Source organism: Trichosurus vulpecula, chromosome 3 (genome assembly GCF_011100635.1).
Source record: "Trichosurus vulpecula isolate mTriVul1 chromosome 3, mTriVul1.pri, whole genome shotgun sequence".
Classification (NCBI taxonomy): Eukaryota; Metazoa; Chordata; class Mammalia; order Diprotodontia; family Phalangeridae; genus Trichosurus; species Trichosurus vulpecula.
The window spans coordinates 323,228,132-323,242,338 of NC_050575.1; the positions used below are offsets into that span (position 1 = coordinate 323,228,132).

The 14,207-nt window shown below is 36.8% G+C and overlaps 1 protein-coding gene across 2 annotated transcripts in view; it reads right to left on the reverse strand.

The window, feature by feature from the left end:
- Positions 1-14,207, reverse strand: part of AFTPH (aftiphilin) — a 104,177-nt gene that overhangs the window by 51,515 nt on the left and 38,455 nt on the right. For both annotated transcript variants that reach the window (XM_036749577.1, XM_036749578.1), the window contains exon 2: positions 11,254-13,184. In XM_036749577.1, the coding sequence (XP_036605472.1) occupies positions 11,254-13,152 (1,899 nt within the window). In that variant the 5' untranslated portion in view covers positions 13,153-13,184. The remainder of the gene's footprint in view (positions 1-11,253; positions 13,185-14,207) is intronic.

Consider the following 14,207-nt stretch of genomic DNA (forward strand, 5'->3'; position numbering starts at 1 on the left):
ACAAGATTTTTTTCTCCATTCAAATAGGTTTTTCAAATCGGTGTTTTAAAAGTGAGGACCACATCATGACTACAATGTATGTCTGATCTACCAGAGGATGGGAATATGGGACGCATTCTACCCTCAATACAGGCTATCGGTAGGATTGTCTCCTACATAACTATATGACACACTTTTATCTTTCTTCCCTAAAAGCTTTCCTACTCTGACCAATGGTATTTCACGGATGGTCCAGGCATTGGTTCCTCAGAATGTTAATAAGTTTGCTAGTTCCTAGGTACTTGCTGCAACTATGAAGGCAAAATTTCCTACCCTTCTAGCATCCCAATCCCTATCCCTATCCCTATTCCATCCCCACTCCCCCATCACCTTGGGATGCAGTAAATGACCTTCAGAGGATAGGCTCTGTGTTCTGGGCCAGTGGTCAATGAAAAAGACTGCTCTCTTTTTCCATTCTCGCTGGTCCAGGATGAATTGGGATCCACGTTACAATTCTCCTTATGTTACCTTTTCCTGCAAATTCACCCCTCTTCTGAACTTGATTTTGAGGGTATCACCATGCTTGCAACCTCAGTATAATCCTCAACAATTCACTCATCCTACCATTCTAATTAGTTGCCAAAACCTGTTTCTCTATTCCTATAATATCTCTTGCAATCATAATCCCCTCTTTACTTATAGAGCCACCACATTAGTTCAGGCTCTCACCTCTCTTTTCCTGGACTATTATAATAGCCTCCTAATTGGTCGGCCTCAAGTCTTTTCTTTCTCTAGTTCATCTTCCATTCAGCTGCTGACGTGATATTCTTAAAAGTGCAAGTTTAACCATATCACTCAAATTCTAGTGGCTTCCTATTTAAAATGATTTTCAAACTCTTTTAAATTTTTCATCTTGTATAAATGTTAAAATGCATAGTTATTAGTAGAGCAGTACATTTGTAAGAAATAAACATATTGGGGGATTCTAAAAATTTTTACTATCAAAAAAATTTATAGACCAGTGATCTACATAATTACAAGCCCGATAATGCTTAAAAGGTGTCATTAGAAGTGAAGGCAGTTGTCAAGTACCTTGTACCAAAGTTCTTTGGTTACACTAAAAAATAAGGGTGCTGAAGAACAGGAATCTAGAGAAAATGTATGATATGCTGCCTGTTTAAAACACTGAAACATAACAATGTAACTACAAGTAAATTTTTAGAAAGTAGAAATGACAGCTATGTTTCACAAACACACTTGTTTTCCAAATTATATTCTCAAGGGGTATGGTCAAAAAGGTGGATGAGTTTTGAATTCTGAGATACTCACTTTTCAAAACAATCATTTGAGGACTATTATCATTATACTAGTTGTATTCAAATGAGAATAAATGGGAATTAATTTATTCAAGTAAATCTTTCCAGGTGAACATAGGCCAAGCAACAGACTGTTTGTGTAGCCTGAGGACAATCCTGGATGGCTACAAAGTGATTAATTTCTTTTTTGACCATTGGAATCCATAAGGACAAAATTATAAAACATGTCTTTCCTTTCTAGAGAGATTATGGTAGAGTAACAGAAATGGAGTAAAGGATGCTAAAATTCACATTTCTCAGTCTGCAACTCTTAATTATAATAGCTAGCATTTTTATATAATGCTTTAAAGTTTCAAAGAACTTCACAAATATTACCTCAATTTATCTGGAGAGAGAAGATAGAGAATTGTTTGGTATCATACAGCTGATAAGGGTCTGAGGCCAAATCTGAACTTAGGAGTTCATGATTCCAAGCCTAGTACTCTATAGACCTCACTATCTAACTGCCTCTTAACTATTTAACTGCTGGGGCTCTGTGCATAATTTCATAGATTAAATGAGGTAATACATGAAAAGCATGCTGCAAATGGCAAAGTGCTTAAGCTATTAAAGCTAAAAAAAAACTGCACTACCATTTTTGGGACATCATGTGTAAAAATGTTACACTAACATCATCATCTAATATTTATCTAATGGCCAACAAATTGATACAATACTGGAGGAAATGACCCAAGTTCTCCTCAGTGAGATAAACAAGTTGCGGAGTTGGTTTCATCTTGCATCTGAAGGAAACAAGAACCATTTTATGAGACATTTGGTCACTACAGTCTTCCAAGATGGCCTAAGATGAACAGACCGTCATAAAGATAACTTCTACTGACTGTTCACCAATACTTCATGCAGAGGAAGAAGTATAAAAAGTACATGTAAAATTTGAGCAGATACTCCAAAGTCAGTCAATTTACACCTCGATTTGAGAGGCTGCATGGTGTGGTGGACAGAGATGGCCTCAAAGCCAGAAGGACTAGGGCTCAAGACCCTCAACTGACACACTGGTTATGTGACTCTGGGTCAATCACTCTAACTTCATGGTGCTTTAAGTTAAAGAGAAGTAGCTGACCTGCATTGACAGAGAATGTGCAGGATTTTCCCATACCAATAAAATTTAATCTAGTCTCAGCCCCTAAACCTTGATACTAGCCTTCGATACAAATGTGGGCCTAGAGAAGGACAGTGAAAACTTTGTTGGACACTATGGGCTTGTTTACTACTCAGAAACCTTGTATCTATATATCACAAATTTTTTCTTTTCAAAAATAGAAGGTACTATACATAGCTGGCAAGCAATGCAAAATATGGGAAAAAAAATGAAACTGACTATACCTTAACAGGTAGGAACTGACTTAGCAATCATTTTAGTTTGAGTACACTCAAATTATTGACTGGTTAGAGAAAAAGTCAAAGAAAATGCCAACTTGGAAGAAAAGACAAAGAGGATGACGTTATACCCATCTCCAATCAGTTACATGGAGCAGCTCCTATTTAATCAAACTCTATGTAAAACAGGGCAATTTAAGGGGGTAGTGAGAGGGAGAAGAGGTGGACAAAAGCAAGGATTTCATCATTTTCAATAACACTGATTTTGAACAAAGTTCAATTGATGCACACACTTCAATCCCTTGTCACATGGAATGGTATGGTAGCCAAGGATAACACCAATTTAGAGTATGAACACATTTATAAAATATTATTGGAGGAGGAAGATGAAAGTTTATAAATAGTTCTGCCTCACAAAACAACAAAAAGCATCTGGGGGGAAAATGAATCTGCAAAAACTTGGCATGAAATCTAGCTAAGTCAAATGACTATATTTGAAGATGGAAAACAGAAGACACAAATAGAGGTAAAATAGAACAGATCTGCCAACATTATTAAAGTAATATATTCTCATCAAAACCGCTAGTGCAATGACATTTTGTACCTAATTCAGCATGTGACTGTGCTCTGTGAATGAATGTTACTAATAGTTGTTAGGATTGAGTAAGGAAGAACAGCAGGCCACGGCAAAATATATTCAAAAGAAATCCATTATATAGGTGAAATTTTTATACTCTATTTAAAATAAAGTTTTTTTTTTTTTTTTACAATTAACAAGCATTGATTTTCTCCTTTTATTCCCCTCTCCTCATTGAGAAGAGAAAAAAGCAAAACAAATTCCCAAATTGGCCATGTCCAAAAATATCTCATTCTGTGCTCATCTTGTCTTTCAAAGTTTTTTTTTAAACACTCTTTAAAAAATTTTCATTCAATTTTTTTCTCAGTGAAAAATTACCTTTTCTCCTTCCCACTTTCCTTTTCCCCTCCCCCAATTGAAAAAGAAAAAGAAAACCCTTGTAACAAATATGCATAGTTTAATAAAACAAATTTCTGTGTTGGCCATGTCCAAAAATGTATGTATCAACATGCACCCTGAGTCTATCCTGGAGGTGACAATTTTAAAGGCAATCAGGAATAACTGTGAAGATATCAGAGAAAAAAAAAAGTATATTGAATGGAGGAGAGGAAGGGAACCATCCTTATCAATAACTCAACCCTTATAAAACATCAAAAGAATCACTAACACTAGAGACTGGCTCCGATAATGTAATGAAGTCTTCCCTCTCCTATCCTAAATTCCAGATGGTAATAGGCAACTATAAAACAGGTAGTGGAGAGAGGAGGGGAAGAAATTCTGACTGCTTAATTTAAAGGAAGTGTTCTTAAAACTTATTTCCCCTCTATCATTCACCCCCTCCTCTTTGGTAGTCAGGTGAAGCCTATGGATCTCTTCTCAGAATGTCTCTATGTGCAAAAATAAAATATATAATCTTAGAAACCAATTATATAAAAATCAGTTATCAATAACTCCCCCCCCCCCCGCAAATTTGTGATATAGTTCATGGACCCCCTGAAATCAATCCCAAGGAATTTGTGGACCCTAGGTTAAGAACTGATCTAAGGCTTATTTATCTGCTACAGCAGGCAATGCTGTTTTTTCTCCAAAGAAACTGACCTTTTAAACTTCAAATTCTTTTTCATATAACCTATACTATAGCTTACAATTTACAATTCATTGAAATTTGTTATTAAATGAAATAATTCAATAGTTATGTATTAAGTAGCTTAAGGGTGAGCAACTTGTAAATGACCTAAACTAGTTCCTAACAGAAACAATACAACTTTAAATTTAGTTTCCTTAAAATGTACACAGATAATGATAAACATCTGAAAGACTAGAAGTCCAACTCTAAGATGGGTAAGGCATTTGCCTAAGACATCATTAGTTAGAAGCAGAGTCAGGATTAGGCTCCAAGTCACTTAACTCTCAGTCAATTGGTCTTTCCACTTCAGTAAGCTTCCATAACCTGACAAACTTGGCATCAAGCATGCCAAGAATGACACCCATATATCCTATGGTCATCTTACGTAGGCAAGATATTTTGGACTCAAAATAGATGACCTGGGTAACAGATTAGATAACTAGGTTAACCCTAGAACTATTCAAGTCCTCTCAGGCCTTTCTCACATAAACCTGTACAAAAACACGCCTGGAATCCAGATAAAGAAGTAGAGACAGACTGTTGGATATACTTACTGCTGAAGAGAAAATGACTTACCTAACTCCCTCATTCTATACATGCTAAATACAACCAGTAGAAATCTACTGATGATACTTTCTTGCTACAGGTTTAAACCCTAAATTTTACTCAGTTCTTGGGTGGCTGGAATATTAGGAAAACCATATCTACTTCACAGGATCATAGATTTAGAACTGGAAGTGATCCTAGAGGTGATCCAGTCTCATATGGTCATTTTACAATTAAGGACATTTGTGTATCTATTATGATCTCCTCCTTCCCAGCTTTACCTGCTGAATTCTTAACCACCCTTTAAAACCCAACTAAAATGCCATCTCTTTTATGTAGGCTCCTCTCCCCAGTTCCTCATCTGCATTTGTAGAAGGGATTCCCTTACCAAGAAAGCTCCCTATGTTGACGAAATCAGAGTTCCATATACATTCTTGTGCATATATACACATATACATTTAGATACATACACACACATCCAAATGTACTTACGTATGCACATACACATCATATATATTCACATAGCTGGGGAAGGGAAAAATCAAGGAAAGCTTTATGAATGAAGTGGAATCTGAGTTAAGCATTTAAGGGAAGAGTCTCATAGGCAGAAATTGGGGTCAGTGGTTGGTTTCAGAACACTGTGCATTCAGTTATTTCCAGTGCTGAGAATCACATAAAAATTTCAACTTTTTAAAAATATTAATACAAGGTTTGCCTGTCTGTTCCTATTAGCATGTGACCCACACTGGGCCTAGGAAGTCTCTTTCCTTAAGAGTCCCAGAGAGGAAGCTCTTGCTACCAAGATTTGCTTGACTGGGTGAGAGAGATACCATTTTTTTTTCCAGGAAGGAGAAATTATCTCTGGGTTGGAATATATTTTCGCCATAGAATTTCAGTTATATTATAGTTTACTTAGCTTTTGTGAACTGGTTTAGGAACTTAGCTGACATTTAGAATATTATTTCTTTGAGAAAAATTCTTATTTCCAAAGAACTGGCCTTCCAAACATGCATTTAGACAGCAGTTATTTGTAAATTAAGGATTTTCCCGGATATGCTACAACTTTCCTGTCTTAAAAGTTGAAAAATGCTATCAGGAGGTTAATCATGTTAATGTTAATCATGTTTAATGTTCAATATAATGCTCCTTACACTGCTGGAACTTAAAATGGAAATATGTTGATTTAAGATCAAGATTTCATAGCTGAAAAGTACAAGTTTACATTTAACAATGGGCATATGCCAAAGCTTTATTAAAGCACAGATCTTTTTAAGCACCAAGTTCACAAAAGGCAATGCTGCTCCTTTCCATCTGGCTTTATTCTGGCAAAACAATTACTCTCCTTCAAATGAAGGTGAGGTTTTAAACATTAAGTTGTAAAGTCTTTGAGATAATGAAAATGTACTCTTACTTCAACAAATACATCAAAATAGTAAAGTGTGTACCGAATATTAAATTATAACATAAGACAAAGTACAAAGTTAAGGACATTTTAAGTAAAACACATCAGTCAAAAAAAGCAATTACAATAGAAGTTAACTTTAAGTAACACTAGAGTCTATGTATTACACGGAAGCAAAAAGAGGAGACAATTATTTCAGCACCTTAGAACACTTAAATTCAAGTGGCTTGCCACTGCCAGTTCACATGGATTTGGCAATTTAAAAATGTATTATACACATATCAGAATAGTCACAACAATAGAAGCCTGACAGTAAGAATGTGTGAGAATAATTAGGGACAGCTTGAAAGGACAGTGGAGGATTGTTAATATGAAAAATTAACCTGGGTAGTGACAAGTATGTAAATGCATGGAATGATATGTACAGGGACGTACCTGAAGTTCAACTAGACTAGAACAGAGATTTTGTCAAGGGGAATAAGATAAAATAACTAAGATTGGAAAAGCAGGTGGGAAACACAGCAGAGTGCTTCAAATGGCAGAGAAGATCTTGTTTAATCCTAGAGGCCACAGAGAGTCTATTCAAGATTCTGAGCAATGGGAAAGTGTGTGTGCGTGTGTGATAAAGACAGAGAGGGGGGGGAGGGAGGAGGAGGGAAGGAAAGAGAGAGAGAGAAGGGGGGAAGGGACAGGGAGGGGGACAGAGTTAGAGACAGATGGTCAACTCTGTAGTTTAAGAATATTAATTTGGAAGCTGGTTTGGAGATCAATTAGCAGACCAGTGTATATTACAGAGGAAAAGAAAGATTTTGGCAGACCTTAGAAATCTGATCAACGCAATCATAAACCATGAATTAAAAAAATGAAGATGAAACATACTACTCACCTTCTGGCAAGAGGAAAGTGAGCATGGAATGTAGAAAGAGATGTACAATTTTGGACATGGCTAATGTGGTGATTTGTTTTTCTGAACTATGTACTATGTATTGAGGGATTTATTTTTCTTGTTTTTAAAAAATCTGTTCAATGGGGATAGTGGTAGGAAGGACAGAGTAATAAAAATACTTGTTTCTTGAAAAATAAAAGAAATAAATTATTTTAAAGGTTAGGCTAGACAAGTGGTAGCAAGGACCTAAGGTGATAGCTGTGTAGAGAAAGGGACAGGTGAGAGAGACATTATGGAAATAGATTTGCCAAATTATAGGATACGAGGGTTGAGGAAGAAGAATCAAGGATAATTCCAAGGCTGTGAACCTGCTAAGTGGAAAGATGGCAACGCTTTCAACAGAAAGCATGAAGTTTGAAAGAGAGATGGCTTTTACGGGAACTATGAATTTCATTTTGGATACATCAAGTTTCAGATGCCTATAGGACATCTGGGTTGAGATGGATAGCAGGCAGCTGATAACATGGATGTGGAGTTTAAAAGAAATTAAAGCTAGATGTATAGACTTTGGAGTCATCTACACAGAAATAATTCAACTGAAGGGAGCTAAAGACAGCAGTAAGAGAGAGTATGTGGAGAGAGAAGAGAGCTGGACAAAGCACCTTATAAGATTCCCTACACTTAATAATCGGGAGGAAGAGCATGATAACCCAGCAATGGATACCAGGAAGGAGTAAACAGATGGACAGGGAAAGAACCACAAGTGAGTAATGTTATAAGAAAGTAAGGAGAGAAAGTCTGGGTAGGGGTGGAGTGCGAGGTATGGGGTGGTCAAGTGTCAAATGCTATAAAGAGGTCAAAAAGGATTAGGACTGGGGCGGGGGAAGGCTTTTCTTAACAATTAAGTTTGCTACCAATCTTGGAAGAAGTAACTTTATTCCAGTGGTGGGTTGGAAGTTTGGTTGCAAAAGGGAGATGAGGAAATGAAGCCATGTGTAGACATACCATTTTAGTAGTCTGGCTGTGAAAGAGAGAATAAATACAGGGTGATGGCATGAGGGCATGGGAGGGTCAAGTGAAAGGGTCTGTTTTTCTCACATTTTGAAGGGGTTTTTTTTTAGGAGTTAGGGAGCATCTGAGAACATTCGAAGGTGACAGGGAAGAAGTCAGTAGCTATGGAAAGGTTGAAGATGATGGAGAAGAAAGGCTCCCAGAGGAGACAAGAGGGAATAAGATTAAGAGTGTAAGTGGAACATTTGAAAAGAAGTCTTACTTCTTCAATAGCAAATAGAGGGAGAGAATGGGAGAATGATGAAAAGTGGGGTTTTGAGGTATGGAGTGAGGGAGAGGAGCTTTAGGTGAATCGTCTCATTTCTCAGTAAAATGGCATGTGAGATCCTATGCTGAAAAGGAAGGAAGGAGAAAGAGATGGCATAGGAAAACTAAAGAGAGTGAGCCTGGTGTAGAATAGCTGTGTGGAGAATGTGATCAGAGAATTAAACAGCAAAAAATAAACACTTCACCCAGTGGTGAGGGCCCAGGTGATGAGAACATAACCAGGAGGGAACCCAGTTGGCAGGTATAGGACATTCCTCCACAATGCTCAGTGGCAGGGAGGTAGGAACGGAAAAGCAATTCATGGGGACTAAGACATGAGAATGAATGATTTAAAGGTACCTGCTGGTGTATAAGTGAAATAGATGATAATAGGTTCAAGACTGAAGGCGTGAGGCTCTGGGAGAACAGGGAGGAAGGAATAAAGAAGCTGGAGGTCTCCCTTGGTGAGGAAGAGTAAGGCACAACAGAAGATATAAGGATAGGAGATTAGAGTCACATAGAGAAATGTCAACGTTCTGGGCAATGGAGGTGAAACAACTGTGTGTGGCTGAGGCAGAATCAAGATGGGGTCATCTGAGATTAGGAGACTGATAAACTTGGAAATCAGGGGGTTTAAGGGGACATCAATATAGTTGTTAAAATTTGCAGGGATGAGAAGAGGGGCTGAGCTGGAAAGGAAGACTGTGACTTAGAGACTGAACTTCTCAGGAAGGGAAAATCTCCTGGAATTTGACAGGATGAGACAAGCAGTTTACTTACTCAGTTTGAAAAATAGGAGTGAACCTCTTAGCGAAGTTCCTAAGTGTTGGTACAAAAGTAGAATCTGGAATTGGAAGTGAGGAGCAAGGAATGTTCCTACTCCTTTGCCTGTCTTTATAACCTCGGCACTTAGCAGAGTGCCTCAAACATATTAAGTGCTTACTAAGTACTTGCTGACAGTCTCCTACTCCTCTTGCTCAGTGCTTACAGGGGTACCCAGTATTGGACAGGGTAGCCAGGGATGCACTGTCTTCTGGGGAGAGCTAGCTTAAAAAGATGAAAAGAATGTAAACCTCTTTATCTTTTATCTAGGATAAAAGGGAGCTTGTTTATCAGTGGAAGAATTCTAGAAGGCAGTAAAGAACAGAAGGGAAGAGGATGATACGGACTGTGGAGACATAAGACTGAGGTAGATAGTGATAGTGTATGGGGAGATACAGAGGGAGAGAATCTTCACTTCAGCATGGGGATGAATGGAATACCAGCTGGGAATCTGTCTATTACAGAAAGGTGAATGACCAGGTGATATGGTACAACCCGCACTATCTAGTGTCCTGTGATATCTAAGTTAGTTAGAGTGGGCCCTCAAGCTCTGAGACCTTCATGGTGGAGGAAAAAACAAGTTGGCGATTCTGTCCTTGGAGGCGAGGCTGAACTTTCAGGCTGTCCCACCTCCGCTCTGCCCTTGCAGCCCCTTTCTCCCACAAACTTTTTATTCCAAGCTCTCCAACCACTACTCTTCAGCTCTTTTTTGGATGTCATCTTCCTCTATGAGAATTTAAGCTCCTTGAGGACAGAGACTGTCTTTTTGCTTTTATGTGTATCCCTAACGCCTGCTACGTAGTAAGCACTTAAAAAATGCTTGATTCTATAGCCTCAAAAATGGTGGGATTCAACCCATTTCATGTCACACAGACATTTAGCTCCCATTCATGAGTCTTAAGAGCAAGGGCCATCATAGTATCTTAGGTACAATGAGGCTGGGGATCAGGGTAGCTTGAATGTCTTTCAGAAGTTTCTTTGACTTCCTAGGTGTCTAGAGGCTAAGCTATGAGATGGCAGAAAAACCTCAGAGCAAGCGCTCTCTGACCTCTGAGGATGAGTGGCTGAGGTCCATGATGGCCTTAGGGAGGACCTACATGGGACGATACTATGTGTATACAAAAAAAATATAATACAAAGCAAAATGTGGTAAGGGGAAAAAAAAAAGTCAGACCAAGTATTACAAGAAAATCTGAGGAAAAACCATCACTGGTTCTACTTTTCTCTGTCTAGTTCAACAAGCACTTGTAGTTCTAACCTCCTTCTACCCTATCCTTCAAAAAAAATTTTTTTTTTAAGAAAAGCAAAGGAAAAGAGAAGAGAATAGAGAAAAGGAAAGAAAAGAAAAAGAAAAAAGGAAAAAAAATCATCTACTACTTTTATGCTTTACCTAAGAAACTTTAAACAATTATTACTTCTGGCTTCTGAATCTCACCAAACTTCAAAAGCCTAATTTAAATGTATGTATGTATGTATGTATGTATGTATGTATGTATGTATGTATGTGTGTATGTGTGTGTGTGTTTTTAAGGGTCAGAGTTAAGAATTAGAGGTCTCCGGGTAAAGACTGGGCCATCTCATATTATACTTTTAGAAAGTTTTAAATGCATTTCTACAGGAATAGTCGCCTAACACTACAAACTAAAATAAACAACATTTTCTGTAATCATGGAAATTCAATGAGTCCTTTAAGAGAAAACCTTCAAATACAATTTTCAATCTAACAAGAAGTTTAGTGGAAAATGTAATGAATCTACAAATCTATCAAAAGATATTTGTCAAAAGACTACCTTTAACATATAAAAGACTACCTTTAACGTATAAAATCATCTTTTAAACATCTGAACTGCATGCTTCCAAAGCAATTTATGTGCCACAAAACAAGGGAAAAAAATAATAAATTACCTGAATTGAAGATGCTGATTCATGTGAATGGTCACCTCCTTGAGAAGTTGCCAGAGGGACAGTGTGAGTCTTTTGGGTCAATGGACTAACAATGCTTTCACCTGTCCTATGTGACTGGCAGGCCTCTTTTCTAAGGGAAGACTCCACAGTCTGCTCATCTCCAAATGCAGCCCAAGAGCAACTCTCCTTTTGTTCTTCTTCAAAGGCATTCCAATCTGCAGTTTGGTTAGGACCAGCAGAACTAAAATCTGCAAAATCATCAGGGTCTTGAAAAGCACTGCACTCATCTTGAATTTTTGGCCCCAAATCAAGATTCTCATATTGACTATAACCACCATTCTTTTTTTTTGAAGGAGGCTCAATTCCTGACACAGAAGACTTTCTTGCAACTTCATACCCTTCTGATACACTATTAGAAGTCTGTTTCAGCTCTAATTGAGAATATGTTATTTCCTCTTGGCAAGTAGCAGCATCTGTATCCCCAAAGTCACCAAAGTCATCACCTGGTTCACTAAAATGTAGAAACTGTTCTGAGGACTCTTCAAACGTTATGTCACTCATCGAATCTTGAGTACCACTAACAAAAGGTGGAGTTGCACCACTGACTGTCCCAAAATCACCAAAATCATCTTCGTTCGTATCACTGCAAGATACAAAATCATTACTACTATCCCCATTTTTCAAATCTGCAGACTCATCCAAAACATTTTCTTCCGTCAGATCTATGCTGGTGTTTTGGATGTTTGTAAATTTAGTAGTTTCTTCTTTGGGATGATAACTAATGTTGTCATTGGTTTCAGAAGTTTGAATACTGTCCACACACAGGGCTGCACATTTAAAAGTTAAGAAATCAAGTTTCTCATCAGTTTCACACTGTTCTCTCCTGGTGAGTGTTTCTGCATTATCAGTTGTGTCTACTGAATTAAAGGCCGATTGTGTGCTAGTATTTGATTCAATTTGTTCCAGTGTTGAAGGGTCATATTTTTCATTAGTTACTACACTGATTTCTGAAATGCAAACCTGATTCTCTTGACCAAGAGTATTTTCTTCATTTTCACAGCTTCTATCCAAAGATGCTTGTTTTACAGAACTTCCTTCATGGATTCTATTTATTTTATTGTTTTCCTGAATAGTTAGTGCTTCTCTGACATTTAAAACTTCACATCTTATTTCTTCCAGTTGTATCCTTTCCTTTTTGGAAAATGTGGCAAAATCTGCAAATTCCTCAGCAGGACTAGGCATGGGATCTAAATGAAGCTCAGTGCTGTGACTTTTTAGTCTCTTTGAATCAATGATGTCTACGTTTTCCTTTTCCTGAGGATTTACAGTGTCCAGTGCTGTAAACCCATTTGTTAGAATCTCTATACATGTGGGTTTCTCACCATTACAGCTATCTATTTGCTTGTCATGACTAACCATTTTCATATCAATTCTAAAGCTGTCAGAAGAGAAGCTTTCAGATGTTCCAACATTTTCTCTCTGCCCTACTACTTCATTTAAATCTCTTGAACTTCCTATACCATCAATTAAAGTATCTGAAGTTCTGGACTGAATTATTTCTTTGCTGGTGGTAGAAGGCAAAACATCAGACTGTTCTTTCACGAGACTAGGAAGTTCAGCAATGCTGTCTTTACCACTACCATTTTTAATGGGCTTAAAGCTTGTAAAGCTATCTACATTTTCTGAGAAACTATGAATCGGCATAAAATGATTTGAAGGCATAAATTCTTCCTTGGAATTAGTAAACTCTGGTGCATCAAAATCAACAAATCCTACACCAGAAGGGCTGACTTCAGAAAACCCACCAAATTCTCCAAATTCATCTTCATCATCATCATCAGCTCCATTGTCTAATGGTGGTGGAGATGAAGAGTACATTCGAATGATATCTGGTTCCATTGTTCAACTGATTTTAGAAGGTTAATTTATACCTGCCAAAGAAAAAAAAGAAAAAGGTGGTTTTTTTTTTTGGTCTGACTATATTTTAAAACTCTCAAAACTTTAAAAGATGATGTAAAATTATGTTGGACTTGTTTTGTTTCTTTAAGGGTTAACTGTTTAAAAAGCTGTATCACATAGACAAGAAATAGCTCTAAATTCTAGAGTTTTGGGAGGAAGGGTTTAATTATTATGTTCAAAAACACAGGATTTCATTAGAATGATATGTATACTTATATATTAGAATACAGTTAAAATTTTTATAATGTATTGGTCAAAATTTCTTTTGGCCATGGTTCTTAAAAGCAACCAATGACAGGAATTTTAGTACCTTTAATAGCTCAGATTTATAGCCTTTGAGTCATAGAAAAAGAAAAGTCATTGACATTCCTTAATCCTTCTTCTAACCTAACCTAACACTTAGTTGACACTGGGAATGAAAGAGGAGTATAAATTTTGAGGAAAGTGGGAATAAATGGGTTACTTAAATTTTATTTCAATTGTCTATGAATTTTTAAAAATCATGACATATTTAGTGCTTCTATTAGTTCTTAAAAACTAACAATAACTTTTCCACTGAAAAAAAAGAAAAGCATTTTAATTCAGCAAAAGCATAAATGACAAAATGATGCAGATTCCTTGGTATAGCCTTCAGTTACACTTAAAGCTTTCTTCTAAAATGTCTCAAAACCAATTATATTAATACTTTCTATTATTACTTAATTGATTATTCAATTCGGGGAAAGCTACTTTGGGGAAGGAAATGTGTAATAAGATGACATAAAATTTTAGATAAGAAAATTATTAAATGTACTTGGTTGTATTTGGAGTTTCGATCTTGCATATTAATACCAAATAAGAATCATTATATGAGCTGCCAAAAAAATCATGATTTTTTTAAAATGAAAAAACTTTTAATGAAAAATTACACAGGCTTTTTAATAGTAATATTTCACAGTTCATAAAATTCAATATTTAAACTTGAAAAATGCTAAATGTTGATTTTTAAGCAGTTG